At 39.4% G+C, this 25,514-nt stretch overlaps 1 protein-coding gene across 4 annotated transcripts in view; it reads right to left on the reverse strand.

Moving 5' to 3' along the window:
- Window positions 1-3,083: 3,083 nt before the first annotated feature.
- Window positions 3,084-25,514, reverse strand: part of PLCB4 (phospholipase C beta 4) — a 131,146-nt gene continuing 108,715 nt past the window's right edge. For 2 of the 4 annotated variants that reach the window (XM_065400906.1, XM_065400905.1), the window contains 7 exons: window positions 22,878-22,953; window positions 18,925-19,100; window positions 13,633-13,734; window positions 9,424-9,481; window positions 8,474-8,560; window positions 6,410-6,446; window positions 3,084-3,172 (listed from right to left, as the gene is read on the reverse strand). In XM_065400906.1, coding sequence (XP_065256978.1) covers window positions 3,084-3,172; window positions 6,410-6,446; window positions 8,474-8,560; window positions 9,424-9,481; window positions 13,633-13,734; window positions 18,925-19,100; window positions 22,878-22,953 — 625 coding nt within the window. The remainder of the gene's footprint in view (window positions 3,173-6,409; window positions 6,447-8,473; window positions 8,561-9,423; window positions 9,482-13,632; window positions 13,735-18,924; window positions 19,101-22,877; window positions 22,954-25,514) is intronic. The other 2 variants (XM_065400908.1, XM_065400907.1) reach the window with 1 other exon arrangement.

Below are 25,514 nucleotides of genomic sequence, written 5' to 3' on the forward strand. Positions count from 1 at the left end.
GGCTTAGGACACACCCCTCTCCTTGGCCTCGACTATGGGCTAGGTCAGGTGGCTCTCCACTCAGCACGCTGACTTTTGTGGATCCCATTCTAAGGTGTCTAACTCGCCCCCTGTATTGTATAGGGAACCTGGGCACCTAAATCTGGGTTTGTGAGTTCCACTGGGTGCCTAAAAGTTAGGCACTGCAATGCTGAGCTTTGGTTTCCCCTTGTGAATCTAGCCCTAAGTCACTTTTGAAAATGGGGGTCAGGCTTCTCAGGTCCCATAGACTATTCTGAAAATCTTACTGTTAATCTTTCTGCCTCAGTTTCCCTACCGGTAGCATGGAAATAGTAATTTGGGGATTACAAAGTGCTTTGAATATTTAAGACACTATATAAATACAAGTCGTTATCCTGTTTCCAACAATGCTTCAGAGGAGAGCACAGGAAAAGTTAAGAGTCAGCAGGTTCACAAGGAAAGTTTCTTCCTAATCCCATCCGTTATGGGAGGGTTTATCACCTGAGGAATTAAACTGTTTTAAATTATTTTGGGGGGGGGGGTGTTGCTGCTTTTAATCCCTGTCATTGTAACTCTGCATGTTCTTGTTATCCATATAAATGCCCAATCTTTTTTGGATCTTGGCCTCCAGGATAGTTTGTGGTAGTGAGTTCCATAGGCTACTTGTGCACTGTGTGAAAATGTGTTTCCTTTTATTAGTCTTTCAGCAGTCTAGATAGAAGTACCAATGTGTCCAGTTGCAACTAGACTCCACGTCGGCTCTGTACTGTGGCTCTCTGGAATTTGGCTTCATTAAAGTCTTTAAGGATCTGACACCAGTTCACAGATTTGCAGTGTAGTTGTAGCTGTGATAATCCCAGGACATTAGAGAGACAAGGTAGGTGAGGTAATATTTTATTGGACCAACTTCTGTGAGTGAAAGAGACACACTTTTGAGCTTACACAGAGCTCTTCTTTAGGTCTGGGAAAGGTATTCAGTGTGTCACAGCTAAATACAAGGTGGAACAGATTGAGCACAAGAGTTATGCATGTTGTAAGAGACCATTCAAGTTGAAGAGGGTAGTTAACACCTCTGCAGATGAAGGGCCATGTCTACACTACAGAGTTAAGTCAACTTAAATTATGTCAATGATCATAAGTCACTTTAATGACATCGATGGAGCACGTCCACATAATGCTCCATGTGTTAGCAGAGCGCAGTATTCATAACCTTTAAAATAACTGAACTAAGAATCCCTTGAACAAATAAGTGGTATGAATATGTTTATAGTATGGGCACCTTGACAGGAATTTATGGTAGATACTTTACATGGTGTGCTCCATTTTGAAGTAGGGATATCTTGAAACTCTTGTATAAATCGATCACACTGATGAGTATTGTATTTATTTTTACGTTTTTATTAGAGAAGTTGAAAGTTTCATCTCAGAACTGACAATAACAATCTCTTTTCATTTAATTTGTTTATAGGAATATGTAGAATTGGTTTGTACAAGCATATACAACAACTTAATTGGTGCTTAGTATAATGAAATCAGTAATCTGATTTGTTCTAAACTACCAGTTTTCCATGCAGTCTCCTTTGTATTGGCAGCATGGGCAAATTCCAAGCAGAATGCTTACATGCATTGTTCTGCAATATAACTACAGCAGGCTTTAAGAACATGCAAATTAACACTGTAGCAAATTGTTTTCATATCTAACAGACATAAAAAGGTTATTCCTGATATGAAATTCTGAAAATCTGCATAAATATTTTTGTGTAAAATTAAATTAGTTATGTACTTTTCTTTTAACTAGAACTTGAAGTATCAAGAATGCCCACATAATTCATATACATATATATATATATAGGTCTTGTTATGCTAAAAGTCTTCAGAATGAATCAAATAATATTTGGTGACATACATTTAATCTGTATTTATTGACTAGTAGAATGACTGTGGTCATACGGTTGGCATTAAAGTCATAACTGGTGATTGTATCACATGCAAACATTTCTAGTAATTCAGTTTACTAATTTTGTCAGTGGCAACATTTAGGTGATTTTCTACAATATTGTGATTTAAAGTGTATAAATACTTTTTACATTTTCACAGTTACAAACTTTTTGCCAATAGTCATTTAACAATCTTTAAGATACAATGAACTATAATATCTGGGATCTGCAGCAACAGGATCAAAATGCAATTTCTATACAAGCAATGGATGATGTAAACTTTTCTTAAAGTGCCTAACACATAATTCCTTTAACTTTAGAGCACTGATTAGTTTTGGCACAAAACAATGTATTTCTACTATGGTAACCATTTCAACAACTTTTACAGGATGTTAGCTTCTGTCAGGAATGATAAAGTTGATATGGCACTTGCTGAGGGCATAATTTTAATGTGGAAATATCCTGCAAAATCACTGTTATCCCAGTGTATTAATTCTGCTGATGAGTTTAGATATTTGTACTTTCCAATACATGCAGCTAATTTTCAATTGCTTACAGTTTGCTGCAGCTCAAAAATGTGTGTGCAATAGAAAAAAAATCACCAAAAGAGACTACATCTTTCAGATGAAGCTGATGATTTTTTTTATTATTATTTAGTAGCAGATCCATTTAAAAGGCTTGATGCCATGAGTTGCTGAGTGCCTCCTAGCTCACAGCATCTTGCAGGATTGGGGCTAATACAATAACATACCAAGCATGAGAATAAAAATGGTAAACAGCATGTTGTTTTGATTATGATTGTGTTACCATCTGAGCTTATGTTAAAATAAAAGAAACATGGTGCTGTATTTTAAGGCCCTGCGTCAACAATCCTGACACAGGAAAAAACACCCATTGAGATGAATGGAAGGTTTCCTGAACAGGGAGTACAGGACTGGACTTTAAAATGTGTTGTGCCTCTTTTTAATAGTGTTTTGCTCAATAAGAGAATTTCAGTTCTCAGTGTTAAAAAGGAATATGCAAAACCTTAAGACTTGGTGGTCTGTGTCTACACTTTGTTTAAACTGAAGGGAAAAGAGCAAAAAAGCCCACTTTCCCCCCTCAGCAATGATGGTTGGAATTTTATGGATACTGGCTTTCCTGGCTTCAGTTTGCATGCTGCAGTTTTAGACTACTGTTGCTGGCCTGCGGTCCATCTCTGCTTCCAGCTTCACCATCTGCTGCATCTCCTTTGCCTGTAACCCAAAATAATCACGTTGTTTCATCATGGAGTATCATACTAAAGCTTGGGTTCAAAATCAAATACATTTTCAGCACAATAGTATTTGAGTGGAATATATGTAATGTGACCATTCTCCCCCTCTCAGAAAAAATCTGCATATTTTCAAACATCGCTGTTAATTTTCTGCTGGTGCTTATAAGTTACCAAATACGAGGAAACATTCCTAGGATTTATGGGCAACTTTTCAAAGACACACAATAAAATGCATCTGAAAGCCTCACATTGTATGGAGGAAAATCATGCTGTTTCTGACTGAACTGCCTCTGGAAATGGCACAATGTCTTGGAGACACCCTATATCAGCCCTGGTTGAGTTTGGACTGGTGTTGCTTGGGAAACTAAGGGTTACAACCTATCATCTGGACCATTTTCTGCTGGCCAAGGAAAGACAATGACTGGTGTGAACGATTATTGGACTTACTGACGGCAGAGATGTTGACATCTTCCTTACGGTGTCCAAGATGGTTTCATCTAGCTTACTGATTTTATCTGTTTATTTTGGCTGTAGCTCTTGCTTCTGGCATCCGTGCTTTTGTTGCCTCAAGATTAGGCTACTGCAATGTGCTCTACATGGGGCTACACCTTGAATCCACCTGGAAACTGATGCTGGCACAGATTGTAGTAGCCCACTCGTTAAGCAATATATTTCAATACACGTTCTTGGTTTGTAAATAGAGTTAAAGGTGTTATTTATACCCTCTAATGCCCTAAATTGCTTGGGACTTGAGAGGCTACCCCTCAGTTCAAAGTGGGGGCGGCACCTACCCCTGTGCATTTTCCATGAGGACCCTTCAATTTGGGAACTCACTTATCATCCTGATCCAAAATTACCTGAATATGCTGTCCTGTCTGTCTTTACAGTCCGTCTTCTGGGGATAGGGGATGTCTTAAGATTGAAAATACCCTCGCGTCTCCCATATGCCAATCTTTTCCCCAGTGTGAGTGGCCTCTCTGCTGCTGCTATACAGGGAGGAGTGGTCGCTGGATTTGCCTTACTGTGTGAATTGTGTATTCCGATAAGTTGTAAAGGTGCCTATCACTTGGGATAGGCATTTTTTATCTAACTCAATAAAGCAGCTCCTACTCAGGGAGTTACATATTCGGTGCATGCAAACAGGTATTTCCAGATGTAAAACTGGGCAAATGAAGGTCCAAAAGAATCATTTAGATGCACACTTACCTATTTTGCAAAAGTACATGTGGGTTTGTGTAGGTGCTATAGATGTACCCCTCTCTGAATAGTTAGCTCTGTGCATTTCACCATCATATTTTGTATACTCAGCTAATTATGATAATACCAAAGGCAACTGTATTAAATATTATAAATGCCTTGTAATCGCACTTTACGTTCCTATGACTTTAAAGTTTGAAATAAATGAAATAATTTGTAGATGAAAATATGGAAACATAACATTAATAAATGAATCAATGTGTACAGCCTTTTCTGAAATACTAGAACTGACTTGCGTGTTCACTCAGTGTGTGAATTCTGCAAGTGAAAATGAAATTCCAACTAAAATGCAAACTGTTTGTTTGACACAGCTTGTATTTATTTCTTAGTAACTGAAGTGTCTCTCTGAAGTGCTAATGTGGTCCCTAATACCTGAGCACCTCACAATCTTCATCCTCCCAACAACATCCCAGTGAGGAAGGAAGTAATGTTATCCGCATTTTACAGAGGGGGAACTGAGGCACTGAGAGACAAAGGGCTTTTCTACATGAACATATAGTTCACAGAAAGCTGTGGTGTGAATCTACCCCACACTAGCCTGCCATGCACTAACTGTCCATATGGAGCCTGCCGATGCACCTTAGTTCACTTCAAATAGGACTAGATCAAAGCACATTAGTGAATTGTTAATAGGTGTCAGCAGGGTCCACCCAGACAATTCGAGAGCAGCAGGGTAGTTTTATACCCCAGCTTGCCACAAACCAAATGATCATGTAGACAGGTCGGAGGTGACTTGTCCTTGCCCATGGTCACACAGGAAGTCTCGGGCACAACAGAGACTGGAACCCCAGGCTCTCAAGGCCTAAGCCAGTGGTTTTACCACTGGACCATTCTGTATCTCACAAGCAAAGCCCTGTAACTGTTTTGCAGATTAGTTTAGCCAGAAGGGTGTAGCTGTAAAGTGAATTTAGTTCAGAATAACCCTACACCATATGGCCAGGCTGCCGGTTTTTATCAACTGACGGTCAGCCACTGCATTCTGAAGTGAACACATGAATAGGATACTTGTAGATGAGCTTTGTAGAAGTAAGTACTTGGAGTCAATACGAATTCACATAGTTAATGGGACCTATGCGTTCAATTTGCAAGGTGCTGTGTGCCCTCATCTTCAATGGGATTTGAGGGTACTCAGCACCTCACAGGACTGAGTGCATCAAGGATAGAGTGCTGGCTGCCAGCCAAATTAATGCTTTGTATAAATGTCTATCTCTAACTCAGTATAGTTACAGTAGATGTGGATAGACTGGGTTTGAGGATGGGACCCCAGTAAATTATCGACTGAAGATTTAAGCAGGTCATTAAATTCAGGCAAAATTCAACAACTGGCTGGTTAAACCTAACACAAATATTTTACTGCTGTTGAGAGAAGGGGTTAATATGAGTGATGGTTATTAGGAAGCTATAACAGGAAAGCTACAATAGTGTGATTAACAGATTCCCAATAGCTGGAAGCCTCTTTTCTTTAGCCACTAAAAAGCTATTTCTAGCTATCTAATATATTTCTAGCTATTTTTAGTGTGGTGTTACTTTTATTATTCTTATGCTAATATATGTGGAAAATCTGGCTTTGTCTGTCTATCAGCATTAGCAGTTAGTCATATATATGTCAACACTAAAATAGTTTCCTTAATCAGTAGATGCTTTTTAGAGACACACTTTAGAATTTCAAGCATGTCTTTAACTAGCTACTGAAAATATAACAATACAAATCATTCTTTAAGTTTCCTGTCCTCGTTACTATAAGAATGTATCTGGGGGTCTGAGATGCTAAAGCATAAAATACTGTTACTATGTCAGACTCTTAATAATATTTATGCACACTAAATATTTAACAGTGTATTCATTATGTTAATGGTATTTCCCAGTGGTTGCATTTACAAAGAGTGCTCCAATGAGAATGATTTAATTTAGAAGGAAAGCATATTGAAATAGTAGCTTGCTTAATATAGATCAATCCTACCTTGTGTTTGAGACACTGCATGACAGGATTTCAAAAGCTGTTTGTACAAAAATAATAATGTCAAAATTGAGTAATACAACAAGAAGCAAATAAAATGAATGAAAACTGAAGTGAGATTGAGGAATGAATGCAAGAAAAGAATACATAAAACAAAAGTCTAATGAATGTGAATGCATAATATTTTATGCTGAAGTGTGTTTCCACTCATAGGTGTATTAGTCTGCACTGTACATCTGCTATGAAAGATATCTCCACCAGTATGACGTGGAAGGGGATATTTAATAACTTGAGAAGTTTTGATCCAGTTAACTGGAACACATATGACCATTAGCCAGGTATCAGTGCTCTGGGCCTGATTCTCCTCACACTCATACTAGTGTACATCACAAGTAAATCCAGTGAAGTCATGGAGTTACATCAGTGGGAAACAAGCATGACCCCAGAATCAGTCTCAGAGCCTTTTATGATAACTCTGTATGATAAATTCCATGCAGAATAATTAACACTGAGGCAACTTTCTAAGGATGAGAAATCAAACACTCAAAATCAAATACTCAAAAGTAAGGAATTACCGAGTTTAAGTTAAAAGCTCAGCCCTAATCCTGCTCTCTTGTCTTTTTATTGTGCTGGATCTAAAGACTCTCACTGACTTAAGTAGGCTTTGGATCAGGCCCTTAATCTTTTTTATATCTTCATACATTATTTTGTCAACTAGTACAATTTACACTGCAAGGGAATTGTCTGAACCAATCAGATTGCAGCAGTACTACAGTCAGTGTAGCATAATTACATATTTTTTCTCATGTAGTCACACTGTGCACTTTGATTGGCTGTGTGTACATGATGGACATCGCTGGATTCAGACCACTTTGTGCTAGATGATGGAGGAGGCAACTGGGGTGGAAATTATACCTCCCTGGAGTGAATCTAGCATAGTGCATGTGCTTTATCAGCAGAGTTCAAGTTCTGGAAAATTTAGTGAAAAACGTAGGAAATAAATTCATAAGCCTTGAAGGTGACAGCCACTACATCCAACCTTTAGTTCTCTCACCTTACTGGGTATGTACTTGCATAGTCCACCCTTGAGTTCCTACTTCACTGAGGCCCACCTAGCAATTGAGCTTGTATGATAATTATTGCTCTGCTGGCTGCTCCTTGCAGCAGGGGGAATCACTAAGGAAAAGAGTTTTCCACCAGGAATAAAAGATGACTGCCAGTTTTCAAGAATTATTTTCTTCTCACCAGCAGAAAGTAACATGGTATTTTAACCAGAGAAGGGCAAACTGGTTCTGATAAAACCCTGGAACTGTCACCAATTTTTAGAACAGGACCCAAAACCCAAACCTTTTGAGGTTTTGAGATATTTTGAGCCTTTTTTTCACTCCTATTTTCCATCCAGGCCTGGAAACAGAAGTGCCAAAATACTAAGAGAAAAGGTTTTCTTGAGGGCTGACTATGAATGTACTGGAATTCTGGGAGCCTTCCTGCCTAACCTTCCAGTCTCATGAGGTTTGAACAGGTTGGAGGATGAGCTTTGGATAAGCAGCCAAGTTTTAGATGGTTATCTGAACCAAGTCAGAATTCCATACCGTTTGAAGTCCTTCCAATCCTACATTTTCAACTCCCAAAAAGGTGAGCGGGTAAAAATAAAAGCTGTTTGGAGCCAATCTCACCGGTGACTCACACTCGGAAGAACTAGGGGTAGGTCTACACAGCAGCTGGGAGGTGTAATTCCCAGTGTGGGTACACACACACGTGTTAGCCCTGCTCGAGCTGGCATCTAAAAATAGCAATGTGGCTGTGGCAGCACCAGGTGCAGCTCAGGTTAGCTACCTGAGTACAATCCTCCCGAACCTCCTAGGTACACGCTAGGGTGGCTAGCCCAAGCTGCTTCAACCACATTGCTATTTTTAGGTGCTAGTTTGAACAGAGCTAGTGGATGTACATCTGCCCAAGCTGGGAATCACACTTCCCAGCTACAGTGTAGATGTACCCTACAAATGGAACTGTACTCTCTTTTAATTTAGTAACTCACGTGTCTTGTAACCCTTTTAAATAAAATACCTGCTCATTCTGCTTCTCCAAGACTTCTAGATGCTCAAGCTGAATTTTTCTCAACTGATCCATTTCCTTTGACTGCTTCATTGCTAGCTACAAACAACAGAAGATAATACAGGTGACGTGTATCACAAATTATTTTTTTTAAAATGGATAAATAGTTTCCAAATAATATTATTTATGGGCTGGTGTTCACAGTGCTATACAAAACATTAGAAGGAGGCATGATCCCCACTCTGGATAGTTTACTGTTTAACAGATCTAAAATATATACAACAGCGAACTATTTTAATTCAAGTATCAGAGGGGTAGCCGTGTTAGTCTGAATCTGTAAAAAGCAACAGAGGGTCCTGTGGCACCTTTAAGACTAACAGAAGTATTGGGAGCATAAGCTTTTGTGGGTAAGAACCTCACTTCTTGCATCTGAAGAAGTGAGGTTCTTACCCACAAAAGCTTATGCTCCCAGTACTTCTGTTAGTCTTAAAGGTGCCACAGGACCCTCTGTTGCTATTTTAATTCAAACATCATACTAATGAGTTATACCTGCTTTGCACATGTTACTTAAATGTGATTTTAAACTCTGCTTAAGATTTTGACTTGAATGCGATAGAAAACAGTGACAAAAATCCATTTTTCGAGCCAATTCTCAATTCAGGCAAATGGAAAGGTGAATTCAGATAAAATGCCCACAGATTTCAGTCAGAATTTAGATGTTCAAGAGTAGGCCCTGGGTCAGCTTGCTGGTGAAGAGCGACCTTGAAATTCAGTTTGAGAATGACCCTGAGTCTCTAGTTTCTCAAGTCAGTAGAAATCATCACTGTCATTGAGCTACAGTAACTGAAGGGTACGTTTTCAAAATGCTGTGTAGAAGCTGGGTGTACATTACTCAAGAGGTGAGGCGCCTGCCAACAAATCACAGACACACACTTTTGGTTTCTTAGCAAAATTATACTTACCCTTTTTCTCTCTTCCAGAAACTTTTTAGTGTTGCTGCTGTTTAGTTCTCTTACTCGCCTAAAAAAGAAAAAGGAAAAAAAAAAAAAGGATATTGTGCTTGAGGATTTATTAAGTCCAAGAGCCAAAACCACATATCTGAGTCAATGATAAGGAGATAGATAACTTAGGGGCTTATTTTGCGACCCTTTATGCACTACCTTAGATTGTGAGTAGCTCCACTGAAGTCAGAGGGACTAATTGCAGAGAAAGGCCCTACTCCGGCCTTAAGTCTTTACATTATATTTAATGTTTCTGGCTAGCTTGGATGCTGTGACTAAGAGGGTTTGAAGAAACTGACCAAGATTGTTGCAAACTAAGTTTGCCTTGATCCTCAATCTAGAGTGATCCATTTAATTGAGGAGTTTATTAATCCATTTGCAGTAGTTTATATTTACCATCTTCTAACAGGGTTTAACAATTATTAAAACTCATACCGATTATCATGACAAAAAAGATATTTTAACTAATGCGTCACATGGTGCCATTCATAGATTCCAAGGCCAGAAGGTACCATTGTCATCATCTAGTCTGACTTCCTGTATAGCACAGGCCATAGACCTTTCCCAAAATGGAAATCTTTTAGGAAAAAATCCCATCTTGATTTAAAAATTCTGAGGGATGGAGAATGTACCACAACCCTTGGTAAATTGTTCCAATGACTAATTACTCTCACTGTTAAAAATGTAGGCTGTATTTCCAGTCTGAATTTGTCTAGCTTCAACTGCCAGCCATTGTGTTATGCCTTTCTCTGCTAGACTGAAGAGCCTATGATTAAACATTTGTTGCCCACGTAGGTCCTTACTATACTATACTATAATCAAGTCACCCCTGAACTATCTCTTTATTAAGCTAAATAGATTGAGCTCCCTGAGTCTATTACTATAAGGCAGGTTTTCTAATCCTTTAATCATTCTCATGGCTCTTCTCTGAACCCTCTGCAGTTTATCAACATCCTTCTGGAATGGTGCGCACCAGAACTGGACACACTATTCCAGCAGTGGTTGCACCACTGCTAAATATAGAGGTAAAATAACCTCTCTACTGCGGTTTGAGATTCTCATGTCTATGTATCCCGGCATCACATTAGCTCTTTTGGCCATAGCATAGCATTGGGAGCTCATGTTCAGCTAATTAGCCATCATGACTAAGGCTACAATGTAATCATGGGTATTTTTAGTAAAAGTCATGGAGAGGTCACGGGCAATAAAAAAAAATTCACGGCCCGAGACCTGTCCATGACTTACACTATAACTACCCTGACTAAATCTTGTGGGGGGGCGGGGGAAGGGACTGCTGCTGGGGGGTTTCCCTGGGGGTGCCGCTACTCGAGGGGGGAAGAGGCACCCCAGGGGGCCATTGCTCAGGGGGGATCAGACCCAGAGGCTGCTGCTTGGTGGGTGGGGGGGGCAGGGCCAGCAGCACCAGCTGCTGGGGGCCGCTGAGCAGTGGCTGCTCTGGCCGCCCCCGGGGCTGCTACTCAGGCCGGTGCGGCTGACTGCAGAGCCGCTCCAGCAGTAGCCGGTATGGCTGTCCCCAGGGCCACCCGAGCAGCTGGCCCTGGAGCCACGTGCTTGGGCAGCCCTGGGGTCAGCCACGGACGTCGTGGAAAGTCACAGAATGAGCCAATTGTCATTAATACGTATGGATATGCCAGCCTATAGAGTAAGCATACCCTGATATTATGTGAGTGAGGAAATTAAGTTTGGATGTGGAGGGTGGGCACGTAGTGCTCAGGCTCGATAAGAGAGACAAACCATCATGTTTAGTCAGTCAGTTGTAGTCAGGTTGTAAGTTTGTTTCTCTTGGGTCTTTCTATAGCTTTCTAGTTCTCTGGCTTCTCCTAAATTCATCTTCCACTTGAGAACTGAGGAACCTGGACCACCAGACTCCCTTGATATGCCAGAGGTGAGGCTGGTCCTTTGTCTCTTACCATCAGGTTACAAGGAAGGGTGTGAGTGTGTTAATCTAGGAAGTTTTATAGTAAATAATACCACATGTGCCTCTAGAACAATATTAATTCCTTGTTCATTCTGATTACTTTCCAACGGGATTACTATTCCATTTATCTCAATACAAGTCTTTAAGGCTGTATTTTTGCTCTCAGCATGAATGTCCTTGTCATACATCCCAGGGGTCCTTGCAAAACTCTGTGTAGCCTAATTCTGGATCAAGAATCTTATTATATTCTGATCATATTAATTAGCGAGCCTATAACCTATATTATCTAAGCAATAATATTCATCCCCTTAAATCAGGCAACAACATTTAGCTGTATTAAAACACATATTGTTTGCTTGCGCCCAGTTTGAGTCATTGATGTGTCTTCTTCCTTATTTACCACTCCCCTAATTTTTGGGTCATTTGCAAATTTTATTAGTGATGATGTTATGTTTTCTTCAAGGTCATTGATAAAGATGTTAAATAGTGTCGGGCCAAGAACCGATCCCTGCGGGACTCCACTGGAAACAGACCCACTCAATTATGATTCCCTGTTTATAGTTGCATTTTGAGACCTATCATTTAGCCAATTTTTAATCCATTTAATGTGTGCCGTGTAACATTTTATATTGTTCTAGTTTTTTTAATCAAAATGTCGTGCAGTACCAAGTCAAATGCCTTACAGAAGTTTATTATGTCAACACTATTACCTTTATCAACCAGACTTGTAATCTCATCAAAAACAGATAAAGTTAGTTGGACAGGATCTATTTTCCATATTTTATAGTTATCATATAAATAAAAAGAAAGTATAACTACTGTTTACATATAATACACATTTGTAAAGTGCCTTTCATGGCAAGAATTCTAATGAGCTGACACAAAATAGTTGAAAGAGTTGAATTAGACTAATTACAAAAGTCTCAAAAAGAGACGTGTCTTCAGCCTATTTTTATATATAAATACAGCTTAAGTAATTTAATGTCATAAGCAGAAGGTTTTCATAAACCTGGAACATGATTACCAAGGGCTCTGGGAACTGCTGTCTCCAGTCTGTACTAGAAATCTGTAAAACTCCACAGTTCATTCAGAAGGAACAAGTTCAAGGCCTAGGATCAAAATAGCCCAATCCAGGGGAGGCAATAGAAGGTGAAAATGTTCAACTATTTAGCAAGTCCAAAGCCGTATGGAAACCTTGAAGGCTCATGGGAAATCATCATATGAACATTGCTTCTACCCGTGTATTCAGAACACTTTAGATTAAAATGGAATTTTAAAGAGCTACAAAAGTGCAGCCCCAAACCAGGGGAAAATGCAAGAAGCTGTCGCTGAAATCTGTGCCTCTGGTCTCCCAAGTCTGGAGCTCAGACATCAAAACTAGGGATGGCGCTTCCAGATGTGCAGTGAAGACATGCTGACTGGCTTTCTAGCTTCAGGTGTGGTCTGGTCTAGTGGGGCTTGGAGCTCCGCGAACAGGGAATAAGACCAGTCAGCACCAGGTGAATGAGGAAGCTGTGGTCCAAGGTTGGAGGATCAATACATGAATGATACTACGCTGTCGTCAGAAAACAGCCCCAGCTCCTCTACCTCTCACACCTTTCTTTGGGATCCCCCCCACTCCAAAACTGGCTTTGCCCTTTACTAATCTCACACCTATCCCCTTTCTTCCCCATAACCTTCCCTTCTGCTCCCTCTGGAATGCCTGTTCCATCTCTCATCCCTGCCAGGAGTGGACAGGGGTGAAGGCCATGGGATGCCTTTTCATTGATCCATTTCCCACTACCTCTCCTGCTTCTCTGAACCCAAGGCTAACCCCAAACTAGACCCAAGTCTTAATGTTACCTTCTCAGTGCATCTTAACAACACGCAAATGTAACTGTCGTAAGTGATACTGCACAGCATTTAAAGGGGAAAAAATGGATCCGTGAATAAAAACTAAGGTCCTAATTCTAGAAACACTTTCACACATGCATAACTTCATCCGTGTGATTCGTTCCATTGTAGTCAGTGGCACTACTTGTGGGTGTGACGTTCACTCCTTTGTTAGTATTTCCAAGATTGGGGCCTAAACTATATGATCTACACACACACACAAAATTGTCCAGAAACAGCCATCGAAAATATATACAGCATAACAATTAGCCATTTCCCACACATCAAAACATACTTTAGTCAATGTGTGCACAGATCAATCAATTATACCGCCTCTCATAGATGGATCTGACACTTACCTCTCCCTTTCAGCCTTATTTTTGATAGATTTATCCTGGCTTATGGCTTTGCTGTTTTCCATAGAAATTTTAGCTTGGTTGGCACGCATTTCCTTGCTTTCCCTAGAGAAATACGAACAAAATAATTATAAACTGAAATGTGATAGTTAATGGTTGTTAAGGTAGCTTATTGATACCTTTCTATATAATGGCTAAAGTTGTCCCTGAAGTATTAAAGTAGTAGAAAGAACAGACTATATAAAGAATGTCTTGTTCCTACTGGACTGTATGTTTGAACAAGCACTTACAAATCTCAGGAGGATACAGAGAAAACAATTTGAAGGAATGGTTTTAAGCATTTTACACTTTGAATTACACAGGCTACAAAAATACAGTGCTGTCTCTGTAGTTTAGAACATTTGACTGAGTAAGAGCTATTATCAGTAATTTAAGAAATGTGACTTGCCTTTTAAAACTGCACAATAAATTTACAAAGACTCTGTGCAGAGAATGTATGAGGAGAGGACGAATAATATTAACATTTGCTAGTTCTGGCATATCCGTCTGATTTTTATGATTTGGTGTTGAACTTCAACTAGTGTTTGGTAGAGGATGATGAAGTTATAGAAAAAAACAACTGCAACACAAACAGCACAGATGACAAAATCGAGTTAGAAAAAAAAGACTAGGTGGCACTTTTAAAAGTTTTCAGCTCCAGGCTAACTCTGCTTCCACTGAAGTTGATGGGAATTTCACCACTGACCTCAATGGGAGCAAAGTTAGGCCAGCGCTGAGTGGTTTTTTTAAAATGCTACCTAGATTTCATAAAGCTCCTATTCTGAGTAAATAAGATAAAGACTACTTGTTCGCATGAATATTCTAATTTATCTTCAGTAAAGTAATAATAATAATAATTAATATTGCAGTAACATCCAAAGGATGCAGCTAGGATCAGGGTCCTATTATGCTTGGTGCTAGACCGCCCACAGGAAGTTATAATTCCTGCCCCATAGATTTTACAGTCCAATCTGTAATAATTCTAATCCACTCAAGAATTTCTTTGCTTCTCACCTGAGGATCTCAAAGCACTTTACCAACAAAAGACTAATTAAGTTTTACTCTACCCCTGTAGGGTAAGACGTTTTCTTCTGTATTTTACAGACGGGGAAACTAATGCACGTATAGGTTAGTCAACTTTCTCAAGGTCACACACACAGTCTGTGGAAGAGCTGCTGTTTTTTCTTTCCTCAAAGTCCTACTGCAATATGTTAGTTGTGACACCACAGCCATCGCCACCTCAACTGACTGACATCAGAGAGGATCAGGACTTGAAGTGAGGAATCTGCAGCAGGAATGGATGAGTTCCTACTGCAAGAAATGTTTCACACAAATGTCTTTACTAACAAAAGAAGTCAAGAGAATTAGGTAACCTATGGTATGTGTACATTAGACACACAATTGTTTCTAGACAGACTGTTTTTTTCAAAGTTTTCCATGAGGTATCAGTGAATGTTTAAGTACAGTACAGATAAAAATGATTATACATTAATAGCTGGTATTTTAATTTTATTATAAGTACAAAAGGGGAGGAGTCTGACAGGAAAATATTGCTAAATTGCTTGCAGGTAGTGACATATTGCCAGAAAAATCATTTACATTTAAGTTTACTAACTATCCTTTCAATTTCAAATGTTTTATTGTCTGTGAAATACACTAACTACTAATTAATGTTATTTTACTTTGCACCTTGCTTACTTCCACACATTTTCATTCAACTAAAAGAATATTAATGAAGACGCAGCCTTTACTTCTCCAAGGCTTAATATTGTGAAACATTTCTTAATGATCAATACAATATCAATACAAAACTCAAAGCAGTGATATTATAGCAACAATAAGATACAATATACTTAAGAGAGATTTTTCATTCTATCAACAGCACTTCTTATGCAAACAATCACAATACGGAATAACCATTTATTTTCTGTCTTAGGTTTGAAAGCACGTAAAATCACACTGTCTTAACAACAGTTATGGAATAATTCATTTTTTATTTATAGTGCTTTAGGGGTTGATATATAAAATTAATAATTTTATACAGAAAGCAGTTAAGGGGCATAATTCTCCTTATGCTGCAAAATGTAGTATAATGGAAGAAAGTAACATCCACCAATATGTAACCATCTTTATCTTTTCCATGACAACTATGCACAAGCTTAGCTAAGTGCACTGCTGACAAATTGGAAACAAACAAACTGATATTTTAGTATATCAGGAAATACACTTCCCCTTGGAATCAATAGGAATAATTTGTTTCTGGGACTAAGGGTATGTCTTCACTACCGGCTGGATCGGTGGACAGAGATCGATCCAGCGGGGATCGACTTATCGCGTCTAGTCTAGATGTGATAAATCAATCCCCGAGCATTCTCCCGTCGACTCCTGTACTCCAGCTTGGCGAGAGGCACAGGCAGAGTCGACGGGGGAGCAGCAGCAGTCGACTCACCAGGGTGAAGACACCACGGTAAATTGATCTAAGTACGTCGACTTCAGCTACGTTATTCACGTAGCTGAAGCTGCGTAACTTAGATCGACCTCCCCCCACCCCAATGTAGACCAGGGCTTAGAAGATCAGATCAGGCACTGACAGCAAAACATGCTGCCATATGGGTCACAGGTTTGAATCTAAAGCTCATCCCTTGCATTAACATCCAAAGGGCTGGAACAGGAGCTTATTGTGATAGGTACTATACCTGCCCCTAGGAAGTTACAGTTCCTGCCCCAGAGAATTTGCAATCCAATCTGTAATAATTCTGACCCACTCAAAGAATTCTGTGCATGTCTCTAATGCTTCAAATCTGAGGATCTCAAAGCACTTTACAAACAAAATTAATTAAAACAATTAAAGTCCACTGAAGTCAATTATCATATATTATCAGTATTGTATCCTACTTAATGCAATTTGGTGCTTTCTGAATAATACTGCTCCACTCATCTGCTGATCTCTCCCTGTTTTAAAAAATACTTTTGTTTTTCTCTCTGACTCATTACCAACACATTTTAGTTAACCTTGGATGCATTTTAGTCAGAAATGTCAGTTTGACACCCATATTTTCTAATTTCTCATGTGCTCCAAACACAGTAAAGTTAAATGGACAGAGCCAGAGGCAGCTGGACTTTCTGAGAGCCATCTGAGTTCTCATACATCCTGGAGCTGGAGAGCCCCCCTGAATGTGCAATGGCAATCTGCAGATTGCAGTCATAAGCATTTTTTGTTTTCTGCTTTCTTCTTTCAATCCGGTCAGTCCAAGCGTGAGCTGTAATTGCTTTTTCCACCACGAATGGAAAAGGTTCGACTTTCCAGCAGATATCTGCATCGTTTCAGATTACCGATCTCTCTACTACCACTCTGTACACTGTCTGGATAGCTATTCAGCATGTCTCATTACTCTAGTTAATAGAGAGGTTGAAAGAAAAGCATACTGTCAACTGCCCCTTCTATTCTCAAGATGATCCTTTATTTTCCATGTGTCTTGCTTAGCTGACTCTTGGATGTTACATATGCTTCATGTATTCTATACATTCTACAAGTGATGAAGCATGAAGCCCCTTTTGGGTATTATGATCAACAATCCAATATTGCACATTCAGAAGCATTCTGGTTTGTGGACATGCAGGAAAATCTTTATACAAATGGGTTGGATAAAAATCCCTGGGTAAGCGGTGAATACAGAGACAGCAACAAATAAAACCAAAAAGATCTCTAACTTGGATGGCACAGAACATTATTTAAAGTTTACCCATGCACAGAAATCAATGTGTTGTGCTCGGCACCTCTGAAAAATCAGACCAGCACTTAGAACAGTATGGTACAAATGAAAATGATTTTAAATAAGCAATTCAGTACTAAGAACTTATTTCCAAAGATAATACAGAACCATTAAAATACTATGGAGATGTGAAAATTCTAAATCTAAAGCTACGAACTGTGAGGAAAGGATGAAGAAAGTACATTTCTATATAGCCTAGGTGACACACATGTTTTCCTGGTAAAGATATCTCCCCACACTGATAAATTTAGCCCAATGTAGATAAGAGAACAAAGGAAGTAGGTACAGAAATGAAAATAAAAACATTTCAAGAGAGATTAGAAGAACTATTCCTCCAGGAAAGAAACTATAATTTAGCAGAATAGATCAGAAAGAGTATACTGGATTACAAAATGGATCAGAAAGCAAGACGGTGGATAGCAAAATGGTTGTGGTTCCTTTGCAGGCTGTTGCAACGGCATAACAGAATACCCCAAAGGCTGTTCTAACTTGTACTAGGGACTGACTCTTCCCCTGCTTGGTCTCAGAACTAGGATCTGTAAAATAATGTCTTTTTAATGTATTTCATAATACTTTACAAAGTATCCAATTATAAAATAAACAAACATATTCCTAGACAGCTTGAATAAATGAGCTAATTTGGAGAGTAACATAAAGATGAGCATATTAAAACCTTTCACTGCGACAATTTCCTCTGTAGGATGGAAGCACACAGGTCTCAGCATGGATTCTGTCTTATGCTAAGGTACTACATTATTTCATTCAGGAATTTTGTTAAAATCGAAAATAATCTCAGTTAGCTTCTTTAGATGTGACGTCGTTGATGCTTTTTGGGCTTCCTGCCAGACCAATGCTGAGGAAGGTCTTTTAAAAATAGTATATATTAAGTAAATTCATATGGTTGTGGACTTCCTCACATCATAGATTGTGCAATGAGATAATTCCTCCGCTTCTATTCTGTGTCTGTATAACACTGCGGATGACGATACTTACCTCCCTTAGTAAAGTGCTTTGAGACCTACTGATGAAAAGTTCTATATTAGAGATAAGTCATACTATTATTTGCATTTCATTTCATTTAAAGTGAACAGTGCAGTTAAATATAAAAGCAATGAGAATGCTGGCATGCAGCATTGTCTTCGTATTGGAGATTACAACGTGATATTTTATTAAAACAATGTGCAACTGTGAGGTAGTTACACAGAAAAAAAAAAAGATAATTGTAATGTTTTCACACCCACAGCTCCTATCAACTTCAAAAGGTAGTTGCAAATGCTCAGCATCTTTCTGGTTCAGGCCTTTTGAATTCAAGTTCCTTAGCGTAAATGGCGTTATGACAATTTACACCAGCTGAGGATCTGCTCCATTATCCCTCAATTCTTCCTTTGATAACTTATTTGACTGCTATGATGCTGTATCCTGATAATCCCGTCACCAGTGCACGGGTTCTCAGGATGCTGAATGATGACACTGCTCTGCTCACCTGTCATGAGAAAACTTTAGCTGTTGGGTTTGTTGCTCATGAGCATTAATCAGCAGTTTTTTCAGTAGCTCACACTGCTGGCTCAGATGTAAATCACGGATTTCTTGCTCTTCGGCACTGTGGGTGTTGATCATCTCTGACCACTCTTTAGTGTGCTGCGCTACAATTTCTTTTACCTGTAGAGAAAGAACAATGACTGTTTTGTCAGTACTTCTCACCGTTACAATATAAGGTCAGTCATTAATGCAGTGGAGATCATTTCAAGATAATTACAAAAATCTTACAAAACTCAGCCAAATTGCAAGAACTAAATTACATAAAGCAAACTGCTCCACACTGACATAAAGCCACAAAGGAAACTACAGTGTATTATAAACACCAGATATTAAACAAACAATAAAATGCACCCTCATTTCTAGGGCTCTCTGTTACCCAGCTGCCCTACGTAAAGTGACTGAATTAATGCCCTCAATTGTACTACAATTCTTTTTGAACCCTCCTGAAATGTATGCTTCATTATCCAACTGCTAAACATTCTTGGCTGCCTCAAAAATATAAAATAAAAAAAATTAGAGATTGAGAATATCTAGTGGGATGAATTTCTCCAAGGGCTTAAACACAGGCTCTGATTTTGTGGAGAGAATCTTATTCACACAGTCAGTTTTTCAGAGAAATCCTATATTTAATACATCCTGAATCTGTAGCTAGGCTATATAGCTGTGTCTTATGCTCATTAAGTCAGCAGGGAATCTGACAAGTATTCTTTTCTTGCTCAGCTCCCAAGACTCGCAAGAATAATAAGATTAAAGTTTTGGAAAGTTCCCAAGAGACAATGTGAAGAAGTCTAAACCATCAGAGTTGTTATTATAATAGTATAGTGTACTCCAATGATTTAGAAAAGTAACTAATAGAAAGATATACCTTATTATCCCTTCATAATTAGCTATGCTATTTTGACAAGCTACCCTACTTTTCCATAAATGCACACAAAATCTCACTAAAAAATCATCTATTTTCAGGGAGGCCTTTTTTTCAAGTGCTACTATGGAAACTAATAGCCTTTGGGCGTTCTTATATGGAAGCTAATCCTGATTCTTCAAATCGAAATTGCGATCACAGAGCTCCCAAGTGAGACTTTGATGCCAATCCCCTCAGGAGCATGTACCCCCAAGACGTACTTCCTCTCAAACGTATTTTAGGCAGGTGACCCACAGTCAGATGCATACAGCTGAACAGGCTCTTTCAGTGCACTGAGAGCAAAACAATAAAGGTGAGAGAGACATTCGAGAGAGCAGAGCACCTCTCAAGGCAACCAGTGCCTAGACTCTCTGCCAAAGGTACAAGCTAACGAAGAATACGTTGTGTGTTAAGAACTGGATTCCTCATTGATAATGAAGAGCTGCCTGCCTTTTCCAAGCTAGGCTGGTATCTAATCTACCTAAAAGCATTCAAAACAAAGTGAGTATTTCATGTCAAACTTGGCCTGGATTTGTACCCACGGCATAGAGGAGCAAGTCTCTGTAGACCATTACCACTGGTAATGGGCATAGCTGCATAGTATTTAATTTTTTTTTTTACACATCTTGTGCCATGGGGATGATGCGCATCTGACACATGCTGGATTAATCCTAGGAGCTCGCTAATCCGATGAGCTCACTTGATCTTAAAATCAATGGGTCAAATGGTGAGAGGTTTCTGAACAGCTGCTGAGTATCTACAACTCCCACTGAATTCAACAGGAATTGTATGAATTTGGCATCTCTCAGGATTTTCCAACGTAATTTCTATCTGCATAGCTGTACTCTGTTGGGAGTAGAAGAAATCTACATTTCCATTTGGTCTGGAGCAAACCACCCAGGTGGGATACAAGCGAAAGCCAGCATCGAAGTGTTCCGTGGGATCAGTAAAGCCACAAAAGGTGGAAGTTTCAAAGCTGCTCAAGCTCCCTTAGGGTCCTTTGAAAATCCCAACCTAAAGCTAGACATGGAGAAGAAAGCAAGCCATCCGTCTGTTGTGGGGACGGATTACGCATTTGACAGGATCTGTTTGGAAGTGGGCATTTTAAAAGGACATACCCTAATATCCAAATCAGCTTGTGGGAAGGGGAAAAAAATCATCAGTCAGACTCACTGGAAGTAGAAGGTTAGTGAACACTTAAATGTCCATGTATATTAGAACCAGTTTTGGGCAGCTGAGGTCACATCAAAGACTCTTTTATTCTGTAAAGCTTTAAGATTTTACACTTTGCTTTGTATTTAAGCTTACTGCCTAGCTTGCAATGCTCTCTCTAGAGTTGTTAGCCAAATTGATTTTTATAACTAGCTTCTCTTCTATCAATCTGCCAATACAATCCGTTTTTATTTCAGACAGTGGTTTTGACATTTCCTATTGTGGCTATGTTGTTAAGATTGCTATTTTCTGATAGATACTCTCCTTTCCCTAGACCAACCTCACACCTTCCCTGCAGCAATGGCAAACTACGGCCCTTGAGCTGTGGCGCTCAGGAGGTGCAACCAGAATGGAGGAGGAGGAGTTTAAGCTGCCTTTGCATCTCCCAGACGCCGGGCTCTGCTGGATACAATTTAGAGCAACCCCGAGTGGTTTCCTACAGCTGCCTATGGGCTACTCTACCGACCCTATGGAACTGGACCACAGTACACTCTAGTCATGCTTCCTCTGGCTGCCAGTTTGCCCCTCATCTTCAACCTGCCTCTATCCGCCTAGACAAATAAGGTGATGGGGAGCACATAGCACTCTTCCACCAGCCCTATGCATCCAGGGAAAACATATTTTGCCCAGGGCATTACCCTTTTTCACCAACAGAGTGACATAAACATGCTGCAGAAGGAGACAAAACTAGGATCTACGTGTCCTGGTTACATGAATGCATGATATTAGGGACAAGATGAAAGTGAGCTTGTCTTAGTCTGCTTAACACTGCGGCTTGGTTACCTCTCCCATGCGGTATCTGTGGTGTTTGATGCCTCTCCCCGTGTCTAAGACTTTACATGTATTAGGTAAAAATCCCCTGTTGTTTTCAATCTCCTCTATTCTAATCTCTCTGGGTCATTTTGCAGCTGGTTCTATCCTACAGTGTATTTGCTATTCCTCTAACTTTGACATCAACCACAAACCTGACAGCAGTTCAAATGGCACCAGAGAAATCTTTGACAAAGTAGTACAGGAAGCAACTGAGCAAAGCACTGAATGAGGATTAGCTAAAAAAATTAATTGGTCAGGAAATCTCTGGAAATACTAGATAAGTTCCATACTGCACCACAACTAGCATGAAGACTGACAATGTTTTACCTCTGCAAGGGAGCAGCTCCATGCAACTCTTGAAAATGGTCCATGACCGTAGCTTGAGAACAACTGATTTAAAAACAACTGGGACTGGATCTTGGGTGCTGTTATTTGGGGACAGGCAATTTGGAGAAAGCAACTGATTCACCTCAGGAGGAGAAGTAAGAAGTAACAAAGTAGTACATCTGATGCAAATGGGATGGGCCCAGGAGAGAGACAGTGAAGGCACAGGGAGAGTCAAGTGTCTGGCAGGGTGTTGGACAAGGTGACACCGATGTAAAACTAACAAGCGGCTAATTCCATTTACCTACATATTTTTGGTGGCAAAATTCAATTCCAATTTTCATATAGCACATTTTCCTTTGTTGCCTGCATAGCTGAAACTACAACAAAATGACCAAACATTTTTGTTTCATATGGAAACAAAACTAGGAACATGATACTCTTTTCAAAAATTGTTAAGATCAGGAAATGGATTTTGATCTTTTTGAATAAAAAACCAAAAGCTTTTAGACACCGAGTTACTCCCATTCTTTTCTGCATGTCATTATTGCTGAAAATCATTCACATGCTTTCATAAAAATAAACTACCATTTGGGTCTCCAAAGCTCTCAAATGTTGCATGTGTTAACACTGGCATGTTTTCTTACCTTAGATTTGTGATCGGACGTTAATGCCTGAATTTTAATTTCAGTTTCTTTCTTCATTTCAAGACAATTACTTCCTCTAAAAAAGCAAAATTGCAAATGTGTGCCACAAGTTAAATATCTTCCCATCCAGTCAGCTCATACTAATGAATAGGTTAGTCAATGATGAAGTACTGTAGTGTATTGGAATGAAATTATTTCTTCTAGCAATTTATTCACACCTTACAAATATTATCGGCTTACGGATCATGCAATTCAAACACACTTCACCTGTTATTTCTAGAGGGGGCCCACAATTATTCAATTACTAACAATATGTCAGCAAGTCCATTTATGATGCTAGTTTCTTTTTTAGCCAATAAAATTAATCTTCAGCCTGAAAACCTGCAAACAGATTCACTGCCTAGGTAGGATTTTTGTTTTGTTTGTTTTAAAGCCAATTTTGCTACCTTTTGGTTTGAGGCATGAAAAATGTATCTTGATTACTAGTTTCCATTGTGATTTCTGCATCTTTAACAGAAAAAGGTTTACTGTCAAGTACAGCTACCTACAGCGAGTGCCCCGCTGCAGCAAAGCTGAAATGACTGCAAGGATTGGTCTTCATACCCGTGTGCCATGAAAGAGGATCTGCACAGCCCAAACAGGCCCATATGGAGTAGCTGGCACAGATCCCATGCCATTACATTCAGGTTTTTGGAGCTGAACTTTGCATGGATCCAACAGCACCAAATCCTCACACAGACCCTGATCCTGCAACAGAATGCATGTAGCAGGACTGTGGCACCCATGTGGAGCCGAGTTAAAGTTAATAGGGCTCTGTGTGGGTGGCAAGGGTCTTCTGGTATTGTAGGGGCACCACAGGCTGGAAGAATAGCTGCAAAGGGGTTATGCTGCCACCCAATAACTTGCCTGGGGGGTGGGTAAAGTGATGAAATTCCACCCTCCCACAGCAGTTCTCTTCACAAATCTCAGTTACTTGGACTTTGTGCTGGGAGAGGTGGCAGCATACAATGTAGGATCAAAAGTTCCATTACAGCACCAAGAAAGCTTTCAATTAAAGTCTTACAAGAGTCAGTAAATTGTCAAGCCAACCTTCAAACCCCGACCTGTCATGCCTTTTCTTGCAGCGAAAGGTTCTTAGAACAGCATGCAAATTCACACACCAAACTTCCTGGCCTTTTTGTTTTGGTTTTAGAACAAATCTGTATTTCAATGGACTATATTTTTATTTCACTTTTTGTGCAACCCCTTTAAAAAAAAAATTCTCATCAGAGCCATAGTTGGTGTAAGTCACCATGATTCCATTGTCGTTGAGTGGAATGACACTGATTTGTACTAGCTGAAGATTTGCCCCAATTAAATTATTTATTGCTTGGCTGAAGTAAAATTAAATTAATCACAATCTTGGAAATGGAGCCAATTTTAAAGCCTATTTTAATATCAAAGTCCTGCTAACTTATGGAAATGAGCAGAAAGCTTTATCCTCAAATGTTCCTAGAGAAGTCTATGTTGGAATACAAGGAGTGATGTGCCTTGTGTTTCCTATGGGCCACCGTGAGGATTAATCACCGATTTGCTTGTCACAGCAAGGAAGGTTTTGCATAGATTTCTGCCATAGGTTTGATACTCTGGAAAGTCCTATAGAGTTATAGGGACAGTTACATCAGACTAAATCTGAAATGTCATTGGCTGCAGTGAAGTTACTTTTGTTTTACACTGGTGTCAATGAATTCAGGATCTAGCCATGATAGGGCTTAAAGCTTCTTATGCTTTATGAAGATGACCTCCACTCAGGAGGATCAAACAGATTTATTCAAAGACCCACTGATCAGTAAAATTTCCAAAATCCCAATAGTCAGTACCTATTGTTTATTCCTTTTTTTTAAAAGTAGCATTCAATCTGCGGTGAGGGAATGCTAAAATTGGCTGAACATAATCACCCACTTCTGGACTGTCAAAATGTCTGTAAGCTTTAGGCTATACAGTCCTAAATGTGAACAAATTCCCTTACAACAATCCCACCCCATGCCACAACTACACACACACACACACACACAGTTTGGATCCTGGACATCCCTGGTAATCCAGGACTGTCCTTGGGTCCCCCTCAACCACATTTCAGAGTGGGTACATGAGCATACAAGCTCCCCCAACTCTCTGTGAGATTTATAAGCATGTATGGCATTTGTAGTGCACATCTGAACTACTTGCTCAAGTGCACAGGGAACTAAATCCTGTCCATCTGTCAGTGAATGAAGCTGTAATTAATTTTTTTCCTGAAAATTATGCAGCTGACAGACATGTCATGCCATGTGGGAAATACATTAGAAAAAAACTACATGTAAGCATCACAAAACCAGAACGGAGACTGTATTATATATCGCTCAGAAAGGCATTTTTGCCTTTTTGATGAAGTATGCACCAAATTCAAATCGAACGCCTGTAATTTTTTTAATTTATTTTAAATCGACGTATTGCTTATGAAAGTTGCCAGAATGACAGCAGTGGAAACCAAATACATTATTTAGCCAATCAACCAGGGCCCATATTCAGCACAGCACCTAAGCACATGCCTAAAGAGCTAAGCATGTGCTTAAGTTCCATTGGCTGTGCTTACATTTAAGGAGGTGCTTAAATGTA

The sequence above is a fragment of the Emys orbicularis genome, chromosome 3 (genome assembly GCF_028017835.1).
Source record: "Emys orbicularis isolate rEmyOrb1 chromosome 3, rEmyOrb1.hap1, whole genome shotgun sequence".
Taxonomy (NCBI): domain Eukaryota; kingdom Metazoa; phylum Chordata; order Testudines; family Emydidae; genus Emys; species Emys orbicularis.